This window comes from Vidua chalybeata, chromosome Z (assembly GCF_026979565.1).
Source record: "Vidua chalybeata isolate OUT-0048 chromosome Z, bVidCha1 merged haplotype, whole genome shotgun sequence".
In the NCBI taxonomy this organism is placed as follows: domain Eukaryota; kingdom Metazoa; phylum Chordata; class Aves; order Passeriformes; family Viduidae; genus Vidua; species Vidua chalybeata.
The window spans coordinates 53,589,658-53,614,420 of NC_071570.1; the positions used below are offsets into that span (position 1 = coordinate 53,589,658).

The 24,763-nt window shown below is 35.2% G+C and overlaps 1 protein-coding gene across 5 annotated transcripts in view; it reads left to right on the top strand.

Moving 5' to 3' along the window:
* The window catches only part of KCNN2 (potassium calcium-activated channel subfamily N member 2), a 68,856-nt gene that overhangs the window by 20,488 nt on the left and 23,605 nt on the right, over positions 1–24,763 (top strand). For 4 of the 5 annotated variants that reach the window (XR_008428749.1, XM_053932663.1, XM_053932664.1 and 1 more), the window contains exon 3: positions 527–945. The exons of the other annotated variant lie outside the window; for it this stretch is intronic. Coding sequence is in view for 3 of the 4 variants with exons in the window: in XM_053932663.1 (XP_053788638.1) it covers positions 527–945 (419 nt within the window). In the remaining variant the exon portion in view is untranslated. The remainder of the gene's footprint in view (positions 1–526; positions 946–24,763) is intronic. 5 annotated transcript variants of the gene reach the window in all.

A 24,763-nucleotide genomic window follows, 5' to 3' on the forward strand; every position in this document is an offset into this window, starting at 1 on the left:
CACTTTCTCATGTAGTTTTGTATATTACATTGATCATTATTGGTGCCTTGAAGAAAACTTGGATACTTCTATAGAAGCTATAATATCACCTTGGCTGAAGCTTAACAGCAATCTTAAGAAATATTTTTACTTTGTAATTTAGTTATCTATTCAGAAAACCACTAAATGCTTCTCAATTTTATGAACTTGGAGTAAACAATTGATTTTGAATGGACAAGGGGTCCAGACTTTTTTTAAAATAAAATATTACAATTTTAAAAATATGAGGAATTCTTTGCTAATAATGAATGAATGTTAATTCAGTTTCATGTGCAGTTTTAAAAATAGTGTATTAAAAATTCTTTTTGTCTTAACCAGAGTTATATTTCCTTTCATAGTGATGTTGTAATGTCATTTTCCGTGATGTGTTTTTTTTTTTTTTTTTTAATGGTCTTTGGCAGCATAGAAAACTGTGGTAATTTTAAATGGAATTATAACAGTTTTTTAAATGATGTACTAAAGTTAACCTTATATTTTATTATTTCAGTTGTTCATGGTGGACAATGGAGCAGATGACTGGAGAATAGCCATGACTTATGAGCGTATTTTCTTTATCTGCTTGGAAATACTGGTGTGTGCTATACATCCCATACCTGGGAATTACACATTCACATGGACAGCCCGGCTCGCCTTTTCTTATGCTCCATCCACAACAACAGCTGATGTGGATATTATTTTATCTATACCAATGTTCTTAAGACTTTATCTTATTGCCAGAGTTATGCTTTTGCATAGCAAACTTTTCACTGATGCCTCATCTAGAAGCATTGGAGCATTAAATAAGATAAACTTCAATACCCGTTTTGTTATGAAGACTCTAATGACAATATGTCCAGGAACTGTACTGTTGGTTTTTAGTATCTCATTATGGATAATTGCTGCATGGACTGTCCGAGCTTGTGAAAGGTAAGGTGGTTTTTCTTGTTCAGTTCATTCTGTTTGTCTTTCTATTTTTCACTCCTATTTTGTCTCTTAAATTTTGAATTCAGGGGACCTAAACATTTGTTAGAATGGAGCTCCCTAGTCCTTGATAATTTGAGTGTTGGTTGCGGTGTATTCTGTAACAGACATTGTTAGGATTGATTTGCCTCTTATTCTGAAGGACTTCTGCCAAGAGATCTGTGCCTCACTGTTTACTTGTAGCACTACAATTTCATTTCAGTGCGTTGATATATTTAACACACTGAACAGATACCACAAAATGCCTTTAGGAGTAGTTGTTAATATTCTGCATTTATACCAATTTTCATTTCTTTTCTTTGTAAGATAAATGTAGTGAGGATAAGATAGAAAAAATAGCTGGGGAAAATGCTTGGGAGGGATGTGTAATTTGAGTGTTGTTGTGCTGAAAAAAGAAATAGAGTGCAAAATGCAGTTGAGTAGTTGGCAAGATCAGTAAAGGGGAACAGGCAGAACATTTGCAGTAATATAACTATTTCTTTCTTTCTGTCTTCCAATGAAATTCAGAAGTGCATTTCAGAGTGTGACTTTGAATTTCAGCTGGTTTTTCAACCTCCCTTTACCACAGACTTCAATGTAGGTGCAGAATAAATGCCTATCAGTGCTGACAACTTGAAATTGAGTTTCTCAAACACAGCTTTAAGAAAAAAAAAATGGGCTTCTGATTGGATAGAATTGCTTAGTAATATGAGATAGGTTAACTCTAAGAAGACAATTAGAATGATTCTCTATAAAATATTTAATGCCTTGGACAGCTCTTAGATCCTGGAATTGATTTCTCCTTCCTTAAGCTGAAAAATCATCAACATATTTAAGGTATTTCTGCTGCTGTTTGTTGACCATTTTGTTTTTCCTTTTCATATCTGTCCATTTTAGAATCAGTTTAGGGGAGTTACTTGTGACTGCTAAATGATTCAAGTTAGCAGTTAAATCACACACCATTGTGCATTTTTGCGTTACTCCTTGCATTCCTTTTCAACTTGTTATATGGAAAAATATCTGATCTTACAAAATGACTGTAGGAATCAGATTTTTTAGTTTTATTGTTAAAATTTCTTTGTATCAATATTGTTTCCTCATATTTCAGCTAGACTAATGACATATTACAGTTTCAGAATATTCCCCATAGTGGCAGCGAAGGAGTACCCTAGATTTTGACTCAATCTGTAGTAGCTGTATTTTCATAAGCTTCTTCTTTTTTCAGATGTAACTGACTTCTGCAAAGTCTCTCCTCTTTACCTCATATTCTCCACTTCTCTTCCCATCACTTTTCTTTCAATACAATTGCTGCTCAGGAATTCTTGAGTGCCTACTCAGGCATTTCCCAAACTGTCGGTTGTGGAGTGGCTCTGAATAACTTCAGCATCCATTGCTATCATCATTACATATAACTGCTTGATGATGATGGTGATGATGCTAAAAAATATTTTTTATTAACTTTTTTATACACGTGCTTTCAAAATAAGCTAGTACAATTCAGTGAAAATTACTGAAAAATATTTGCTTATGTCTGATACATGTCTCTAAAACATATTTATTTTTAGTATACAGATTGCAGAACAAGAATGTATATGTAGTATGTAAGTAATACTAAAAATAAAAGAAACAAAGATCACCTCACTGATTTTCCAGTCAGAGGGAGTGAAGAAAACATTCTCATGAAGTTTTGATTTTCTTAGTTTGCTTATTTATTTTTAGATAGCGACACACTTCTGCATCACTGTTGTTCTGGGAAGATTATTTATTTGGTTAGGTACACTGAAGTCAGGGTTGCAAAAAGCTGCATTTTCTTCAGCTCTCTGCTAAATTAGTAATGGATTTTCCACATTTTAATTTGCAGTTGCTGTCCTTGAATTGACTGTAATAGTTTGGACAGTAGGCTGAATAGCCACAGACTCCTCTAAAACTAAAACACAACACAACACAACTAAAAGCAAGTCAAATATACAAGTTAGTACTAGGCTAATATATCTCTAGCATAATTGCCTTCTGTCTCTGGATCCCAGTCCAAGATTCTTTTTTTTAAAAAGGAAAAAAAGTTGATTTTATGTTTCAGAAACATTAAAAGGAATGTATTTTGTATTTTGTCAGAATTAGATTTTTATGTCATTCATGCTAGTTGCCCAGCCAGTTTTTTGTGTTTTGCTTCCAGTTTTCCCTTGAGACAAGTATTTTGCCAAACAAATGATACTGACCCTGGATTCCAGTTACTAGTCGGCCCATCAAAACCATTTAAATCCATAGCCCATATAGAAGTATGTGGTAAGAAAAAGTTCTCAGAAGAAAACCTCAAAATCCCATACATTGGAATGCTCCTAATATTTTGCCATCTGAAGTTAAACATTCCTTTTTTTTGTGTAGTTGGAGGCAGATACAATGGCCATTTATCATGAGATAGGACAGATACGGCCACTGAATAATTTCTGTTCTGTGTAGAAATCATAGTCCTCAGAAGATGTCTTCCAAGGTCTTTATGTCTTTGAATTGTTAGATGTTAAAAGTTAAGTTTCCACAAATGAGGTACACTTTTTCCTAACTACTCTTGATTTGTTTCTTAGTTTTAACTCAAGGGAACCTCTTTTTTATTTTAAATAGACTATTTTATGTACACAAAATGATCCTGAAAATAAATTCTATCATTAAGAGTGGTTTTTTTTGACACTATGTATGACAACATAACAAATTTTAATACATCTAACATAAATTAGGAATTAGGTAGCAGCCTGGTAGCTTTGGTTTGATAAAGGATGATTTATATTAATAAAATTTGATGGTGTTAACTGTTTCTTTGCATCACTCTAGCACCATGCTCTAATTTCTGTTATATAGTAGCATTACATGAGTTTGCATTAGCAGTATTTCTTTGGTGTATTAAATCATTTAACTGACCATCCAAATTGGAACAAGATGATGGTGATAATAGATTAAAATACTGAGATTCGGGAATGGAGGGGAAAGATTCTCATTCTGTTCCATGTTCTTAGTGAGAAGGGAAGTCACAGTAGGTGGTGTCCTTTATTGTGGAGTTGTGTGCTCAGCAAAAGCTGTTGCTGCTGAATGACAGATTGTTCTTCTATTCAAAGTTAGGTTTTTATTATTGCAGATGATCCTGGGAATAGGAAGGGAGACTGGAAACCACACATTTCATGGGAAGGTAACTTGAAAGAGCATCATTATCCATCTCTTGAAAGATAACCCATGGAGACAGGTCATAGATTGAGCCAGGCAAGTTGGCTGTCTGAGTAAAGACTTCACTGCATTAATGGTCATCTGACTGATCACTTGGTATACACTGAACTAAGACAGGACATGTGTCTTTCTCAGTGCCTTAATGACTGTACAGTTAGCTCCCAGAATGCTAATTATAGCAAGTGACACTTTGGGTTGGTGAGCAAGGTATTTTCCATTATTGGAGTTAGAGGTCATGTATGAGGGCAGAACATGGTACAGATAATGGTGATGGACAGCCAGCTGAGTGTAAATGGGTTGCTAGGGCTGCAGAGTAATCTAGATGAGGGAATTTGGAAGGTGAAGGTGGGGAAAGCATCAAGTGTTGCTGTATACATAATGTCTGTTTTGAGGGGAAGATTGCATTGCATAGGTTTCATCTGCCTTCTCATTGCCAGTAGCAGTATATTGCTGTTTGTCATGTGTAGGCTTTATAATGAAAATCTAAATTTTTTATTAGGTCTATCTCAAAAGATGTTTATGTTTATAACATCTCTGAGGCACGTGATCTAGAAGACTTATGAGTATATTACTTTCACATTTGAATTATGAGCCCTACAAGCAGTTTAATTTTTTTCAGTTTCCCATGCATATGTTGTTACTGAAACATATGAATTATGAAAATAGATTTGTGCATGGGCATCAGTTGTTTATTTCAGTTAAAGTAGAAAAGTTTGGTTTCTCAACAAAAAGAAAGTTAGTATTTAGAAAGTATTTAGAAAGTTATTTTAGCATTAAATCATTGAAGAATCTGACAAATTTGCTTTTACTCTTCTGTAGAATGGGTGTCCCTTCTGTGACAAGTGGGCTGCTTTTCCAGGTTGTCTGGAAGGTAGCCACTCTTTATCATCTGGCTTTTATTTTATGGAAAGGAATTAAAAATAATGTCTTCTGAATACACACTTGAGTATAATGTGCCCATGTACCCAGCAGTATGAACCACAAATGCCCACATTATACTGTTGTATGTCCAGAACAGATAATATCACATGCCTGGCATTTCTGTGGATTTGCAGAGGGGAACTGAGAACATAACTGGATTTTCTTCTTCTACAGAGAGCACACTTTTGGCACCATTTGTTGTTCTATTTGTTCATCCCTTTGACTTCTGGCAATGAAGTCAGTTCAGTTTGAGCAGTTTGTTTTAGTCAGCATTTCTCCCTCTTGTCAGCTTCTGCTCTGTAGTCTCTCCTTGTTTTAACAAAAACAAACTCAAACAAAAAACACACACATATGCAAAATCCCATCTGTGTGTGATGGTGAAATCTTTTTCTGCTTTCTGCTCATTCTTGTTTTCTACAAATAAATGTCTGTTTTATTTCTTGGAAATATGATAGCATTACAAAGTATCCAGTAAGCAGCTCATACATGACAACTGGGAGGCAAATGTTAAGGATTCATTTGATACAAGCTAGTGGATACACTGATACTTCAGTTGTAATTCATGAAGGAAAAAATGTTTCTTAGCTATCTAATTTCCTCTCAGTATGTATTTCAGTTCTTTACTTGTCTTGAGGACCTTATCTCATGTTGTACATTGCATGCATATTCACAAGGCCGCCTTCTAATGGAAATTGTTTTCTGTATTCTCTGCAGTGACAGTGTGAAGATCCTTATTCTTAGTTAAAAAAAAAAGCAACAAAAAACCCCTGCAAAAACCCCAAAAAACAAGCCAACAACAAACCCCAAAAAACCCCACCAACAAAAAGCCAAGCTGGGATATTTAATTTTAAGGCTATTTTTAGGCTCAGAAGGTCAGAAGCAATGACATATGATTTTCATTGTTTTCAGTCTCATGACTGTCAACAGATCAAATAGTGTTTGTGTGTGGATAGTGCTGGCTGTTTATCATGGTTCTTTACCTTCCCTTGGCTCACATCTAACTGAAACTAGAATGTGCTACTGCCAGCCAGGCTTTTTCAGTGGTGGCAAATGTTAAAAGTTAAATATTCAAAACAGCAATAAGCAATTATGTCCTGTCATCATCCTGACTTGCACCTCTGCTGTGAATGAATGGTTCTCTGCCTTACTGTTTTATAATATTTGCCTCTCAAAGCAATTATTAACTAAAACCACATGTAACCAATTGCATTTTTGCTGCAAAAGTTACAAATAGACCATCAGATCCATTATTTTGTCATACAATGAAGGCAACAAGGAAATCTATTCATAGAACTACATTGGTGAATGTCTGACATGCATAACCCAGATCCAAAAAAGAGCAATCGCTCTGAATAAAACATTCCTTTTCTAGGTATATCCAGAAGGATTAATAGCTAAATAATGTGTTATTTTCCTGCTTGAAAACAGAACAGTTATGTATATTTAAGGGAGGAAGCAGATGCACCTGTTCTAATGCATGCAGAGTTTGCTATTCTTTTAAATTCCTATTTTCCTTCCCTTTGAAAATGCTGTTTGTGTATTCCCAGCAAAAGAACTTCGGGAATATAAGTAAGAATACTCTTCCATTTGTTTAGGTTATTAGAATTTTTCTTAAATATGGAAAGTAGCAATAACTGATGAAGTGTCACTGGATATAGTCATTCCTTTGCAAAAATATATTAAGCTAAAGGAGATCAGTGTTTCTGTAATCCAAAAATAGCAGACCCAGCTTTCAGGAAGGCAGTGCAAAAGAGAAAAAGTTACAAAAAAGGCAAAAAAAAATTTCCTTGCTTAATTAAAGGAAAAAATACCTGTTTTTCAGATTAACTAGAGGAAAAAAACTTTTCTTAGGTTAAATTCCCTTTTATTTACAAAGAACTTATATGTATATCAGTTCTAGAATAGAATGAAGTGGAAATGTTCATGTGTAGTTCAAAAATCATGAGCAAAGTGAAGACTATTTCTGTAAAAACTATTTCAGAAGAGTCTGAAAAGAATGAAAATATTTACAGGGCAGTACTTACCTACTTTCAGGGATGATTTTTTTTTTTTTTATTAATCTTGAATCTGTAAAATATAATTAAGAGAACAGTCTTTGTTCTGGTCAGTAAGAACGGTTGTACATGCTCCAAATTCTTTCAGATAAGAAAGCAATTTATGGAATTTTTTTATCATTATTTCATTACTGGGTCCAAAGTTACATATTCTGATCCTCATATTTTTAGATGTGATAATTGAATTTTCCTCCCTCTTTTGGCCATCCTTTTAAACTATTCAGAATATTTTGCTTTAAAATGAGTAAAAGCTATTTGCCATAGTACCCCAAAAGCAATCCTTATAAAATAGGGTCATACTGAAGCAAAAAGCAATGTCTGGTTACTTCAAAACAGAATTTGTTGCTCCAACAGTTTAATATCTTTGAAAACTGTACCCTGAAGTGTGAATTTAAGCTTTTCTACTGGTTTTCTTTTGCTTCTTGGGCAAAGTGAGGAGTATAGCCATGGTTATCACTTCACTGTGAATAACACTGAAGTCTAGCCTTAGCTAATGAAGAGTGGATTCTATTGGGAATTTACAACTCAGTCCTAAAAATTCAAATTTATGAGGTTAATACAAGGATTTAGTGTTGTGAAATTGTGCAATTCAAGGGAATTAGTGGTTTTATGGAGGCAAACATGCAGAGGTGCTTTTTCAATATTTTGTATGTTCTTTATTTTCCTTTTCTGTGATTTTATCCTTTTAATTTGTTGTCTCAATAGCAGATTTTTCTTCCTTGGGTAGGTTTTTTTTTTTGGTTTTTTTTTTTTTTTTCCTTTTAAACTTCAAAATCAGCTACAGTTTTTGCTACAGCTGACCTTGAGATAGTAAGTGATTTGCAACATCACTTAGAAGTAGTAAGTATTGGTGTGTGTCCTCATTTACACTTGTGTTCCCCAAAACAGTGATATTATACTAGTTCAGAGCTCAGGCTGATCAATCTAGAACATTTCTGACTGAGACAATAGAACTTGACTCTACTTGCAGTTGTTTTTTCTCTAAACTATATTGATATCAAATATTTCTTTTTAAGCCTTTTTCTGTGATAAATGAAATCCACTGACAAAATTCCTGTGGCATTCCACAAGAGTGGTTCACTGAATTGAAGAATATTAATTGAGTATTGAAGGCATTGGTGCAATGTGAAGTGGACAAGTATCTTGGATTATTTAGGTTGCAAGTTTCTGGGTCAGAGGTTGTCTTTGTACTGTGTTTGCCCACTGTTCAGCACAGTGGTGTCCAAGAATAACACTTATATATATGATACTGCAGTACTAATAAATGTAATTTCTAGTGAGGAAAAGGGGGAGCTAAACACTTCTGAAGGCTGGTGGAGTTCAGGTGAAGGTGATGCCTTCATGTGTTGATAAAGCAGTTTAAGCCGAGCTGTTCAGTTTTAATGAATGCTGACTGTGCTGACAGCTTGTGCTGAGAACACTGCCCAGGCCGGAATTACGCCCTGCTAGCTGGCTTGTTTTCCCTGTGTACTCCCTGCCTCAAGTGGTAAGAGCCTCTGTGGTCTCACTTGCAGAGGGGAGTATGTTCATGTTGGTTTGGTGATGGGACCTCCAAGTCCCCTGTCTGGTCAGTGAAGCTGTGCTCCTGCCAGGTGTGTGCAGGCTCTATGCTCAGTACTGTGACCTCACCTCAGGCTGCATTGGAGCAGCCTAGCACTAAAGAGAAGTCTCTGTACTGTACTTTGTATACGGTGCTTGTGACTCAGGGCTTAAGGGCATCTTCTCTTGCCAAGATTGACAGCAAAAGAGACCAGTCCCTAATCAATGGGAAGGTGCAGTGAAGGTAAAAAGTACTCCAAATGTTCCAGAGCAGCAGGTACCTGAATAGGATAAAAGCACACAGAAATAGAGGGTGTCAGTGCTGTGGGACTACAGCCTGGTTTGAAACCTGGTGCAGACTCTGTGGAAGCCAGTGAGCTTGCATTAGCTTAAAATCCTTTCATATTGGGGCTAAAATGATTGCATCTGCCTGGGTAATCATGCAAATCATGCCAAATTGTTGGCATGAGCCTTGGGTACAAACTTAAATATCAGTATCAGGAATTGTATGCATATCTGCAAATTGGTTTTGCAATGTTTTGGTTTTTTTGTTTGTGGGGGCAGTTGTTTTTAAAAATTTTATTTATTCCATGAATTAACTAAATATTTACGAATAACTTTGACTTGCAAAAGACTACTTAAAATGTGAAAATAGTAGTAAAAACCAGTGTATGCTGTCTTTAAAACAACAAAACCTCTTCTAATACATAAACAAGAATTATTAAATGTGTAACTGCAGAACAGAAGATTTTTATTAATATTAGTGTAAATGCAGTCTTCTATGACAAACAAGGTCAGCTGAAAGTGTAAAAAAGTATTCACTTAATATGAAGTGAATAGGATATTTCAGGTATGCCAGACTTCAAGATAGTGTGTCCCAGGCATAGGAGTGTAATGATACATTGTTCACCAGTGCTTATTTTGTTTAATGACATTATAAAGTAGGCCATTGGTCATGTTAAAGAATATCTTAATACTTTTTAACTTGAGTAGACACAAATGCAGTTCCATAGTATGTTTTGTCTAATTAGACTGGCTGCATTAAAAATTGAGTTGTAGGCGGTTTTGGAGTACGAGGCAGAAGGATTTTAAAAACCTGGGACTTGAAAGTTATGTGTAGGACTGGATAAATGAACTTAATTTTTCAACTATCAGGATTTTCTATAAGGCTGGAATACTAAAACTCAGCTTTTCCACACTAGCTGTTCTGCAATCCAAGGGCTTTCACCTGTGCTTCAGTTTCCTTGCCTGTAGTGCTGTCATTCCTCTTTTGCAGCAGGTTATTCGTGAACCTTCAACAGGTGCAAAGAGACCCTACAAGCAAGGTATATGCAGCTTGAAACTGCAAAGTAATTTTTACTATCTAGAAGTAAAATATCCAAAAGCTTAAGCTGGAATTTAGTGGATTGCTGGACTAAACATTAGGACACTCACTAGCCCAGTAAGACACCAAAAGAGCTTTTGCTGGCTATGCAGAAGTGAGATTGGCAGTAAAGGTCTGTTCTCCACAGCTCCCTTTGTGCGGCTGCATACCCACCTCTTGCCATGCTGCTGTGGTATTTTGTCCAGATATGTTTTCTTCAGATATGAATGGGTGATCTTCCCAGCTTCCAGTGAGACCAACCAGCTTGGCTGGCCCTCTTTTTTTGTTGGGTTTTTTTTTTTTCTTTTCTTCAGGACTTTACCTTTCCACCTTGGGAATGACCTTGAATCCTTGAGCTATAGACCATATCTCTCAAGAAGAGCTGATATAGTTCCTTTTAGTTAAAGCAAAAATTAGTGACTATTACCCAAGGCATTGCTAACACATGCATATCCATTTTATAATATGATAAAACACTCATATCTTGCTGCTTGAGCACAGCAGCTGAACTTGGATTTTATTTCTGTTATCTTTAAATCCTTTTATCTTTGGTTGGGTGTTTCTTTCATAGGAAACATCCAACAGCAGACTAGGAAGGATACAAAGGACATGGTTTTAGAGCAGTGAGCTTCTGGTCATTGCACAGTAGAGCAAACAGTTAAACAGAAATGTGACTAAAAATCTTTACAAGTTTGGGACTCAGCTGTCACAACCTATATGGTTCAACCTGTAACCTGGTGATCTCACAAGCTGTTAGCTTCTGCCATGAAAAATCCATGTTCTGGAGGGGTGCTGATTGAATAGTTCTTGATAAATTATTTAGGAGTTAACAGTTCTGTGATATGGAAGTGTAATATTTTTTAATAAGACTTTAACCAGTGCCTAATTACTACCTGTAAAATCTATTATCTTTTTAATAAACCCAAGAGACACCTAGAATGAGTACCTTGTCTTAGTTTACAAAAAGAACCATGAGGCAGTCTGTGTTTTAGCTGTCCCATAAGGTCTGGATATTTTTTTTTATTGAAACAAAGCATCAAAGAGTCAAAATACATTGTTTCCTCAGCTGCTGTATAAAAGTTAAATTGAAGAATTTTAGAAGAAGCAAGAAAGAGTATTTTAGTCTTATTGCAACATAATACTGCTTGAGGAGAGAAGAGGATTTTGGCTGAGCATGTTTTTCTTTTTTTGGCTGTCACCTTTCTAGTACCTACAGGGTGGATGTAGGACATGAGTTCTAAAGAAGAGAAGCTGCTGTCTTGGTCAGCTCTGGCAAAAAGTACAGCAGAGAATGGAAGGTATTTTGGTTATAATCAGTTGTGCCAGCAGGGTCAGTGGCTTTGTTTTGAATTCAGTAGTTGTCTGTAGTACACCTGCAGGAGGAACCTGGCCATGGGTTTGTAACACATGCCTCACCAGCTGCTGGGCTTGCAGCGGGGTAGGAGAATGTGGAGTGTACTCTGGTGCAGGTACTGTTCGGAAATGCAACCATCAAACTTCAGGCTTGCTTTTGGTAGCTACAGAAAGATAACATTAATCTTTGTTTCATGTTCTTCAGTCACTGCATTCTTTGTTTTCATTCAACAATCTGAATTTACCAGTTTGTAGACACTCTAGTTTAATTGGCTTACTTGAGAATTGTCCAGAATATATACATGGACCTTAGTGTCATTTCAGGAGCTGGAGAATGAATTTTTTGGGCAGGCAGTAGTACATGTGGAAAACAACCTTGCAAGATATTTAAAGTAAGTAAATAAAAACAATGTATCCTTCTAATAAAAAAATGTATCTTTTCACTGCATTTCAGAAAGAAGATACTTCATGTTCTAATTCCTTGAGTTAAAGGTGACCTCTTATTATTTTGTATTAAAAAGAATGCAGTGGATATAATTGGCAAAGCTTCTCACAGTCTGAAATCAAAGATACAACATTCCTTAAAATTGAGCAGAGATTTCAGATCAAGTATTCATGCCCAAATGTCTTTTCTTTTTAACTCTGTTTTTAATAATTCATCTTTTCAGAAAATCACGATACACCTTCAGACTAATGAGCTTCTAAAATTGTAACCCTGACTGTTTGATGTTATATTGCAGTCTTTCACAGTAGATTCTTTCCAAGGTGTTTAAAGGCAAATTATATGTTACATTTAGTTAATTGAACACCTTGGTACTTGTCAGCTCTCAGTAATACCTTCTGCATTAATTTTCTTCCTTTCCCAAGCCTACGAGGATTTAACAAAAAAATGTGCATGATAATTCTTAATAATACTGCTTTTAGAGTGGTATTTTCTCCTTGCAAGGAGATCTCATCAGTTGCCTTCCTTGTTCCTTGTCTGGTGGGAGGCAGACGACTTGCTGATGCAGTCAGTGTACCTCAGCAGGACACTGTTGTCCTTCAGTGGTTGTATTTCTGATGTGGACTATGATTTCTTTTGATTTTTAGAAAATCACGTCTAGCACAGATAATACCAAGAAGCAGATGCTATGTCCTGAGCTAGTATCTGCAGGGGACACAAAAATCATTACCAGTAATTACACATTCTATCAGTTTATTTTCTTTTTTTTTTTTTCTTTTTTTTTTTTTTTTTTTTTTTTTTTCTTTCTCAAAAGAAAGCAAAAATCTAGACTACAATAATATTAGCATGGTTTTAGTAGGATCAACCCTAGCACTCTTCCATTATTGAGGTAAGTGGCAGTGGCGTTTTTGGTAGTATAGAACACTGGAGTGATGGTTTTATTATACCAACAAAAGTATGGTAAATATATACAAATAATTTGTAAAGTCACAAAAGCAATAAACAGTGCATTTTTTTGGTGAAAAACTGCATTATTTACTGACAAAAAAGGTGTTTTATTTGTTGAAAATAACATGAGCTAGAGAATCCAACCTACAATTCTGTTGTGACCTTGACCACAGTCATTTAAGGTCTTTGTGATTATATCATGCATAGAATCATGTTTACTGCTACTGCTTGGTGTGATGTCCCTATTCTGAATAACAAAATTTATTTGAACTTAGTGAGCAAAGGATTCTGCTAAAGTATGATTGCAGTGCTGGTGTTTTATATTGTTTTAAATTATTGTACAAGTAGACATGCAATCTAGATATGCTCATTCTGAGAAACCATGTGAGAGGTATGAAAATAGAGGAAATGTTGTTAATTCTGCATGCTTACATTTTTCTTTCTCATGCTTTTGGGTAGGATATTCAGAATAGGTAAGCCATTCCCTGCTGAAGTCCTTGTGGCTATTCCGCTGCTCCACATGTACTTCTCTAGTCAGGACTCCAGAATCTGGAGGATAAACTGACTGAAGCTGTACATGATGGAAAAGGAAGATTATAGATCTCATGTATTTTCCAGGGATCTTTAATCCATATAGTTGGAATTCTTTTTCCTCTCCCCCTTTAAGGGAGTCACAACTGAATTGGAACTCAAAGGATGCATCTAGAGAAAATCAAGAGGTTTTTCTTTTAAATATGAAAGACAATTTTTCTTTAGTCATATCATGGTTTTGAGTTCTCTAAAAGGTAAGACTCAAATGTAGTTGAATTCTTACAGAAAATTTTTCTGTGTATACATCTATCTATCTATCTAATCTATCTACCTACCTATTTATCTACAACATCTGCTGGTTTCTAAATTTTAAAGTGAAAGTTTTGTAGCTTCAGAGATGCAGATTAGGTATAACATGGCCTGTACTCTACTCAAATGAGACAAATATCTACAGTGTCTAGTTTTTCTTTTCCAAATCAAATATGCTGAGATCTCAGACCTGTTTATTCTTTAAAGTCATGGACTTTTGCTAATGGAATAAAGTGTCTTTGACCTGCAAGAAAGTTTTCATTACTCCTTTAAATGAGGGGGGAAGAAAATCTCAAATAATTATCTGGTTCTGTTACTTTTTGCATTGCTTTCAAGTTATAATTTCAGATACTTTTTATGAAGCAGGGCAGCTGAAACAGTTAAAATTACATAAAAGTTGTAGCTCTCCAGTCACATTTGGAGTTCTTAAAAATGCTTGCGATTCTTTTTTTTTCAACTGGATTGAGTTTTTCTTGAATTTGTAAAGTCTTGCAACTCAAACAGTTAAATGGAGGAGGCTTAATAGCTCCCTGAGATCACCATTCTTACTAGAAAAAGACCTGCTTGTGCATATTACACTTTCTCTGTATTTGTCCCATCAGCCAACTCATCTCATCTCTAGGGCTAAGAGAGCACTGTAAATTAGATTTCAAGTTCATTTAATATTTCGTCTTCCTGTGTGTTGTTGTAATTTAATGCCAATTATGTTGACAGCCTTTATGAAGCATTCAACACTCTGAAAAATGAATAATTAGTAACAGTTTAAATTAAATCTAGTTGTACTAACAAGCCAGTATAGTTACAGACAGCAGCCCCAAAGTTGAATGTTCCCACTGTGTACATCCTTAGTTAAGCATGACCCCTGATTATGTTCTTGCCTGTCTAAATCCTGAGCAAGGAACCGAGTTGAAGCATGAAAGTCACATAGATAACTCATATATCTGCTGTATGATTGCCATAGAATTTGCCATTGGTGTAAACAATCGTCATTAGATAACTTCTGGTTTATTAAAAGACTCTTCCAACATGTTTTACATATAGACTCTAAGACACATGCTTCAAGTATAGATAATGCAAAAGGTAAGTTCTGTTGCCACACCAACCAGGTACTCCCCTCCATTAAAAACAGAGTGAAAATATGTGGGGATTTTTTTCTGAAAATGTCATCTGCTCAAGTTCCTTCAGAGCACAGAATTTCATTCTTTCTTCAGTGCTTCATTGAAAGCAGTTAAAATGCAGTCAGAAAGTCTTGAATGAAGACCAAAATATCGGGCAACAAAATGGTTTTGGTAAAAAAAAAATATCATTAGAAAGCGTTCTGTCATGTTCATAGTCTTCAGAGAAAATAGTACAAGATCCTTTGTTTTTGGTGAATGTTTGTCATTAAAATGAGGATGGTCACTACAAAAGTTATTCTGCACTGAAAGCAAATGGCAAACAAACTGAAAATGCAAATTTTTTTCCTGACATGCAAAATGTCAAATTTTACTCTTTTTAATGGCTAAAGAGGGGGAGAAAAGCACGAGGTTCAGACTACATATAATCTCATACTGACAGTATAACAGAATGTGGTGACAACATGTCAAGGCCTAAAACAGAGCAAAGAAAACCATAATTGCATCTAGTATAGTTAACATATTATGGTGAAGGTCTCTTAAGCCTTTTCTTTTTGGTTGCATTTAGGTGGGCAACACATCTGTCTTCAAATGTGACACTGCAGAGGTCTGTATAAGCAAATGAGGATGATGTTCCTTTATTACCACGCCAGAGTAAAGTACTACATGTAGCCCTATTACATTTTATTCTCTCAACTTGCATTTCCCTTGAGAACCTTGTGACAGAAGTGCATCCTGTAACTGGTCTGTGTAAACTCAGCCCGCTGTAAGACATATGGTGACATAGTCACAAGAATGTCTTCTGTGTAGATTACCTTTCTCAATTCTTGTAAATGAACATCTTTACGTTAATCACAAAAATTTACTCCAAAGTATTTTCCTAGCCTTCTGATTGGTTTCATGAAGAGAACAAAATTTCAAAAGGGAGAGCCCTGTTTTTTTTTCCTTAAATATTTGCAATCTCATCCTGAAGTTTCATATGTAAAAAAGTGAGTGGGAAATATTTGTTACAAGTGCTTTCTTTGTTTCTTTTCCCATACAGCAATCCATAGTTATGTTTTTATACTTTATGTTTCAGAACATTAAATGTGTAGTCCCCAGTACTTCACTAATGAACTGTTAGTGAGATCAGGTACTACTTTCAGCTGACTCTCAAAAGTATACAGACTTTGCGTTTGGAATTGTCATTAGAAATATTCAGTAAAATCTGTTTAGTTTCAAGCAGTGACTTACAGAAGCTACATTGTAAATACAGTCATTCCTTGTTATAAAACAAATTAAAATATAATCAAGAATAAGCTCAGCTTGGCTGATTTAAGTTAAGCATATAGCTGCAGCAGTGTTCTGATACAGTGTTAAACTGGTCCCCATTTCTGAGTAACTCAATGAAATTTACACTGACTGTAGGCTTCTGCTCTGATCTAAACAAAATAAATTCTGTCTAGATTTTTTTAAATGTTTATTTGTAAGGTGCAGTCCTATTTAAACCAGTTTTATTCTCCAGTTTATCCAGAATATACATTTTGATGAATCCAGCATTCTGTTTTCAATTCTAAAGGAAAGGGAATTGGCTTTTATTTTATTTTATTTTATTTTATTTTATTTTAGTCATCTGTTCCCAATGTCCATTACATTAGAGAGCTTGCCTATGTTGGTAAAATTAGAGAATTTGCATATATTGGTAAAATATGCAAATATGATATCCTAATGAAATTTGTATAGAAAGCCCCAAACCATCAGGCTTTATGACCATGAGCTTTACTTAATTTCTTTTTATAGAAGGTAATACATCAGCTACAGAACTTATAAATTTTGTGACGATAAATTAGTTCCATTAGTGAAAAATGCATTCAGAGTGCTCTGCTTGTCAGAAAATCTTTTTGAAGAATTCAGCATAATCTTTGCTATATAATTTCACCTCCTTCTGTTTTCTCCCTCCATAAAAGGCTAACTTTTACCTAGTTCTGCTGTTTCATGTCAGAAAAAAAGGGTATGTTTCATTTAAAGTCTGTAGTGATTAATTCTGTTTCTACTTTCTAAAACATTATTACTAAAGTTTTTCTTAAGAAAACTAATTCAGAATCTTTAGATATCAGTTGATTCTAATAATCTTAATTAAAAAAATAAAAACCTTTCCTCCTCCTGAGAGGGGTTTAGGTATAAAATAGTAACAGGGTATCTCCAGAAGAAATGCAAAATGCAAGATAAGGGAAAATTTTAGAAGGGTTAGAATTAGTTGGCAGTGAATATAATGAATGATTCACAGTAGAGCTCATTAAGAAAGTCTTTGATTTTGAATGATTCATATTTCTATCATAACACAGCTTTAGCCAGTGTTTTTGTGGACCTTGAAAAATTAAAGCAAACTTTAAAAATAAAATTCCTTCTTATTGTATTAACAAATTTTAGTGATTAGACTTTGTGAAAAATATGGGTGTAAGTAAATATGCAGGCATGTCTTTTAAAATAAGATTAAAAAGTACTGAAAAACAGGAGTTTTTACCACATTTTCCCTCAAGCTTACTTATCTCACTTCAGTTTCCTTATTTAATTTTCATATATTTTAATATCACAATAACTGCGTATTTATAGTAGCTTATTTTAGAGAACAATTTATGATAAAGATAATATATAGAACTACGGAAGGAGCAGCTCTTGGATATTTCAGATTTTATTTCTAATAGTCAATGTGTTTGCAGTCCCTATCCTTTCTGGATTACTTGTTGAATTTTGCTTTCAAAGCAGAGTTAATGTTTACTCAAAATGTGGCATGTCAAGGATTTTAACATACATATTCCTTTTATCCAACTTCTGTCTCAAGCTTTTCAGACAGTATGTCTCTCCACTAGATTAAAGAATCATTTTATATTTGATTTTAAATTCAAATAGCTTCAAAAACATCTTTTTAGATACTTGACAGCCTGTATACTAACAGGTAGAACAGTGAGATGAGGATGCTGATGTAAATCACCTTTGTGCTTAAGAGGAGCCTGGCAACAAGTTCACTCCCCATGGTCAGTGCTCTCCTCACTAAGCTCCTAAAGTAAAAAAAATGGTGTCAACTACTAATTTTTCCTGTGCTTTGTGGAAAGCCTGATGTATTCCTTGTTCACTAAGAATTTTTTCCATGTTGTTTCATGTATGGATACTGATGCGTTTAAGAGGCTATTTTGTTTCTTTGGGATATGACACTATTTTTGGCAAAGAAGAATATCGATGTTATGCAATTTCTTTATGTCTAATTTAAGAGAATTATTTTTAAACATTCTTGTCTTTGTAGAGGACTTTGAGTTCATTGGGTTTTAGTCAGAGCTTTGGGCATACAGGCTAATCAAACTGGGAAGTTGGAAGCTGAGAGCTCGCAAGGTGAAGGCCACCAAAACAATCATCACCTCTAACAAAAAATCTTAACTTCATCCAAAGAGTGAGTCAGAGAGCTATGAAAATTTAAAATGTGATATTTCATTTCCAAAAAAATGAGGCCAAAAATGCTATGCCAGTAAGATATTTTATGCTGTGACCAGTTGTCCTTTGCATTAGAAAAGCTACTAGTGTGTTTTTTGTGAAGACCAAAAAGTGACATGTGATCATGAAATTGTGGAGCATATTGTAATACATGTGAAAAAGTCCATAAGTAAGGATACTTATTCATACCATACTCTTTTGGTGTTGATTGCTATTCCCGATCCAGAAACTTGATTGCTATTCCCGATCCAGAAACTAACACCAACCATTAGAGCCTGATTTTGCCTCTTAAAGCTTGAGTTATGTGATGCATGCTTAATTATTCGGCAGAGTCTGGGTGTGTATACAGGAACTGCAAAAGGCTAGAGAGTTGAGTTTTTAAAAGCTAAAAGCACTCCTTTGAAATGCGCAAACTCTGTTTATTTCTGACAGAATATTATCAGATGTAAAGAAACAGAGCTGAGAAAAGCTAAATTCCTGAGCCTGCTCTACAACATTTAGATCTTTCTGAAGGAAGATGGTCTGAGCATAATAAAATGTGTTAGTCCAAATACTTAAGTAGAATTTTGTACAAAGAATAATTAATGTAAGTTTTTTTGAAATTAGAAGAATCAGTCATGGAACCTTTGTGACAGCTGCTACTGTTAGTCCCAGCTTTCACCTCTGAGAGACACAAAGGTATTCCTACATGCCTTACTTTCTGTTCCATTGTGCACATTTAACTTTATTAAAATGAGCTATGTTTAGGCACAGTGAACCTAATTGCTTTTCAAAACAGTCAGATTATATGTTTAAAAAACACATCTGTAGGCAAAGCTCAGGGCTTTTTGTACAACTTTTTCCAAAAGCTTTAGGAATATTCTCTATTCTGCTGAGTCACAACAAGTCACAACTTCAGTTACGCCACTGCAGGAACAAAATAGCTTGCAACTGCTGAAAAGAACACAGTGGGAGTAAGAATATGCCTATACAGGGGGATAAGTACCAAAACTGGGGCTTGAGGAGAGGTGGGTGTGTTTCTTAATTGAGGCAAGAAAAAATTCTCCTTAAACTCTCTGGAAACTTTGATAAGACACATTATTTTTTTTCATATAGTCAAGACTTTCTGAAGTTACCACTTTATTTGCAGGATTACTTTTTGAGGCATTAATTCTGAGCTCTTCTAGCTTTACTTCTATTCTTTCTAGTGGATTGCTGTCTTTCACAAATTTAAATGTTTCCCAATTTCCCAATACTTACAGAATTGATTCAACAGATTCTCCTTAACATTCTTAGCACTAATTTAAAAAAAAAAAAAAGTTCCTTTTAAAGAGCTTCAGCAGCTTTTTTGGTTCTAACTGAATGGCTTCTCTTGAAAAGATGGAAAATCTTCCCATCTACTGCAGCTGTAGACAGGTATACTGATTTAGCACAGCATTAGCTCTCTACAGCACCATTGAAGACAAGGCCTCCACCAGTGGATGACAAATAAAATCTTGGAACCCTTATTAAATTGGCAATTAATCCTTATTTTTCTACTGAAGGGTTAGCTTTTGCTCAAGCATTGATGGGTGGATATCTGACAGAGGCTAGGGGTAATTTTATGTCTTCACCCTTATATTTAAACTATAATTTATATTAAAAATAATGGTACAATTTCTTAAAACATACTATCTCACCCCCCTGATTTTGTGTTGATTTTTCTCCCCTATGTCCTTTTGTTTTCTTTTAGATTATATTTTTCATTCATCTTAGCAAATAAGATGCTAATTACATAGAATACTTCACATTTCTTGGTTTAATTAGCTTTTCGTAAGTAACCTGAAAATGCTCTTAGCAGAAAAATCATGAACGTTTTTGACTGTGGCAGGAGCAATCCAATCAGCTGACTCTTACCCATTACTTTTGATTGGGTTCACAATTGCTACTTTTGTGAGTCAGTCTGTTTGAAATGTAGGCATTTGTTGTGGTGTTTTGCACTTTCATTAAGCAGTTCTTGTGACAAGAACATTTTTGCTGCTCTTTGTAAATATTTGGGGAACATAAACAGAAGTGTTAGAAAAAAGCTAAGGAGCAGCATACATTTTTTCCAAGCTGCCCTTCTGATCCTAAGCCTATCAAGGCAGGCAAAATTTCTTCCATTGACTTCATCATATTTGGAGTCAGCCTCACTGTTCCTTCTATGTGCTATTATGGATTTCTTTTATCCTTTCTTTTAAACAGGAGGAAGGAGAAGGAGTACAAAGACATCTCTGCTATCATCACAGATAAAATGCTGCCAGTCCTAACTATCTAATTAAGACTAAATAGACACTTAATAACAGAATGGTCGGATACTGTGGGGGAGCTCTAATAGGTGGTTAGATCAATCAGTTTCTCAACAGAGCCTTGATAAGTTTCTGATTTACTGGAATAAGCCTGTTTCCAGCTGTTAATAGTCTAAAAGATTTTAACATTTGACAAGAAAAAACTCAGCCTGAGTTGCCATTGCCAGGGCTTTCTTCTTGATTATGGTAAAAGCAGTCCATTTTCTTCCCTACAGAAATGGTCATCTTTTCAATAATTTTTAGTTCTTTCCTTGACTTGTTCAAGAAGGCAAAACCAAAAATAGCAAAGTTATCAGGAAGCAAGAGTAACTGTTCATGGAAGCAAGAGTAACTGAATTGAAATTGCTGTGTGTATTGATGCACCAGTGGTCAAGCTTAATGTTATACTTGATTACTTTTTATTAATCTCTTTTTAAGATGAATGTGTCTTAGATGTCCAGATATGAATGTGTGATAATTATGTGCAGCTAAAAAGCAGATGTTCTACCAATTAAATGAAACTTCATCACATACAAACATGGAAGGGAAGCAGTACGTAAAATCATGACACCAATAGTGAAAGCAGAAGGAGACTACTGTTTGATATAAATTTTGAAATATTTCTTTGACAAACAGGCCACTGCAGTATTGTCGCCTGAGGAGTATATTTTTATTTTTCTGAGATGAGTTGTAAAACTCCCACTCAGTTTGGCTTGAGAAGGAATTGAGCCATGCTATTTTTTCACAAATATAATCATTCAGCTATTTTTGGTTTAAATAGAGTGGTGTCAAGACTTATATATGCTGATGGGTGAGAACTGGATAGTGGTGTTTCACAGATGATGATTGCCTGGTGAATAGTGTGTTCCAGCTGCAGCACTGCCTGCCTGCTGACATGTCTCTTATTAGAAAAGAAGTATGATAAATAATTCTTATGCCTGTGTGACTTCAGCCAATGATTTTTGTACACTGCAGGAATACATAGCTTTTGTAAATGATCCTTTATTCTGCAGCTGTGTGAGGCCGGGTGTAATCAAGAAAATAAAACTATATATAGATGCAGTTTTAATACAGTTAAATACTAGTTCTTATCCTCAAGTGATTCATGATCTTTCTTATACAACTTTTTATTGAATAATGGGCTTTAAATATTTACATGAATATATTTGCCATGACTAATTTAAAAATAATTTAAAAAACCCTTTATATAATAAGAATTAATGACAACAACTCTTCCATTTTGGAATTTGGTTGCTAATGACAAGATTCTGCTTCGTGTGAAACGCTTCACTGAAAGGAAATCTTTGTTTCTATTTCTTTAATTCTGAGCTTTCAGGTTTCCTAGCTTTTCATGGTAAAGTGTTTTCCTGTTGGATTTCAGAAGTTTCAGATGTAGAGTGAATGGATACTTTGGGAAAACTACAGTTGAATATCGGAATGTATTACACCCAAGCTGTCTTTCACAGTCCAGCTGGAATGAGGAGAAGTTTGCAGTGGCTTGTGATTACTGACAGTGAGCAAGACAGCTCTGCTCCAGTGCTGGTGTGGTTGGCTTCTCTGCTCTCTATAATGTCCACTGGAATTGGCTCTACTGGGGATAATCTCAATGGTGAAGTGAAAGATACAGTTGTGGAAATGGCTTTTATGAGGTCTTCTGGTGACTTGTAGTGCCACACATTAGAGATGCTCTTATAGAAAAACATGAGAATGTTTTGAGAATGTTTAACTTCTGCTGTGACTATTTTGCTATTCCCTGCATAAATGGAGTTCACTCTTTGATGCTGGGATAACTTTGAAAACATGTCTAAAGGCAGTGGGTTGATTTCTTTCCCCTTCCTCAAAACAAAGTAATTTTAAATACCTCTGGTGTTAATTTTTAGCCATTTCCATGACTGCACAAATAAGATTCAGCAATACTACTTTCTTAAGATACTGCTTTTCCTGCTTTGATACAGGTGTAATAATAATTTTTTTACCTGATTGTGGACACAGAGTAGCAGAAGACTGTCCTGGCTTTGCTGGTTCAGGCTTGAGTCCCAAGTGATAGTGGTGACTAGTGACTTAGTAAAGTCCTTGAAAATCTCTGCTGACACAGCTGTGATCTTATGAAAATCCAAAGCGTGTACACATGTACCAGAACTGTTAACCACAGAGATTCAAAAATCTGAAGTGAGATTACAAAATATATGAGACAAGATTAAACCACCTTCTTAAAAATGTGGCAAAGAAATTATAGGATTAGCATGAGTGTGGATACCCTTTTATACTGTCTCAATTGTACTTAGAGATTTTTAACCTGAGAATTCAGCCCTTCAGCTTTCCATGTACAGTTGTAAGAGAAAAAGTTTTTTGGTTTTTTTTAAATATTAAATTAGGCAAATTAGTTAAATCACATGCTTTACTGTGCTTGAGCAGTTGCAGCAATAGGGAGGACATGAAATAGCCTTTGTTTCTTAATGACTGTAAATTCATTAATAAGTTCTACTGATGATTTTTAAATTAAGCATGCAACATTTGATTGCTGAGCTATAGCCTTACAATCATAACTAGGTGAAATACTCTGAGTAGGAAATCCAGGAGGCCTGACCTAACAAGATGGAAACATTTAAACAGGTCCTTGAATTGTGCTAACAAATATTGATGTAGATAGCTTTAATGAATAGTTCATCTAGGGAGCCTTAATTGTCTCCATGTCTCCAATGAAACTTGAAAAACTTCTGCTGTGCCTTTTAAAATTTATGTCAACTTTTTTAAAGAACTTATGTGTAGGTTGGCTTATATGTTTTCTCACATGGGTAAAGGAGGATAAGCAGATAAAGGCTCCCATTATCCCTTCCCCGTGTTGTTCAAGACTTAAGAGAGTAGTTTTGATATTCCTTATGGGTTATTTATTTGTGGAACTTAGTGAGCTGTCTTTGAATGTTCTATTTTGAGTCATATGAAGCATGGAAATGACCAGGTTCAAAATCCAAAGGGAGACATTAAAGAAATGTATTATAAATATTTATGGGGGTATTTATTAATATTTGCCTGAATTGCTAACGTTAGAATGTATTGTAGCTTTAGTACCCTTCTGTGAAGTTCATCCAGACCCTATCATATCTCTTACTTGATACTCTGCATGATAGGTACGCAGGCTTTCTTCTTGCCTCCTGGATGGGACAACTGTGTTTCTCTCTCTGTATCCATATATTTATTTCACAGCTGTTACTTGCTACTTTTGTTAAGTGGAGACTAAAATCCCTAACATTTAGTGCAGTCTAGAAAAATAAACAATGTCAGATTGTGTTTTGCTATATGCAAAGCTCTGTGGTCGTTTTAATTCTCTTTGCTGTTGTGGTTATCATTGTTTATGTCCTTAGGACCTCCAAATGTGGGCTTTTACTACATTTTTCTAGGTTTTGTTTTAGGCAAAACAGAAAAACTTGCATAAGGTATGTGAGAGACAACACTGACACCAGGAGAGAGGAAAATCCAGGTGAAGTGTGGAACAGACTTGATTGGAGTGGTTGCTGTGGTCTCTGTAGTCAAAGAGCTTTTATGTTGTTATAAGCGTCAGAGCATAGTGGGACTTTGAAGATAGTATTTCGCAGAAATTTATGGTGAATATCTTACAAGTGTGAGAACAGGAAATTTCCTGAGAGTGCCTGTGTGCTTGCTCTGCATTCTTGGTCTGTCACAGAGAATGCAGTCCTGAAAGGAAGGAAACAGAAGCAGTTATTTCAGTTGTGGGAAGCAAGTTGTTTGCAGATTTGTGAACTAATTAAATAAACGGCCCTCTGTGACCCCCTGTGAGACACAGATTTAGAGACTGGCTAAAATAATACTCTTGGGGAATCTAACAGCATTTAGTTAACCTGAGGCTTCACAGCAGCTGCAGGAGTGATTGCAACCTTGAGTCTGCAGTGGCTGCTGCAGATAGTCTCTATGGCAGAGCTGCCCTGTCCAGGAAGCAAAATTCCACCCTACTTTAGGCTGTTAGGCCCACCACAGAGTGAGTGGTGACAACAGATTTTTAAATATAAAATGTATCTTCACCTTCTATTCGGTATATGTGTCATGCGAAGATAAGATTATTAATCTGAATTTGGCAGTTTTTGGAAGGGAAAAATGAACATATTCTACTATAATACTGAAATTAAGTCAAGAAATGGCACATCATGAAATTTCACATAATAGCTGACTAAACACTAAAGGGAGTTTTTGCTATATTTAAGGTAAACATCTTTTGATGATGAGAAATACAATGG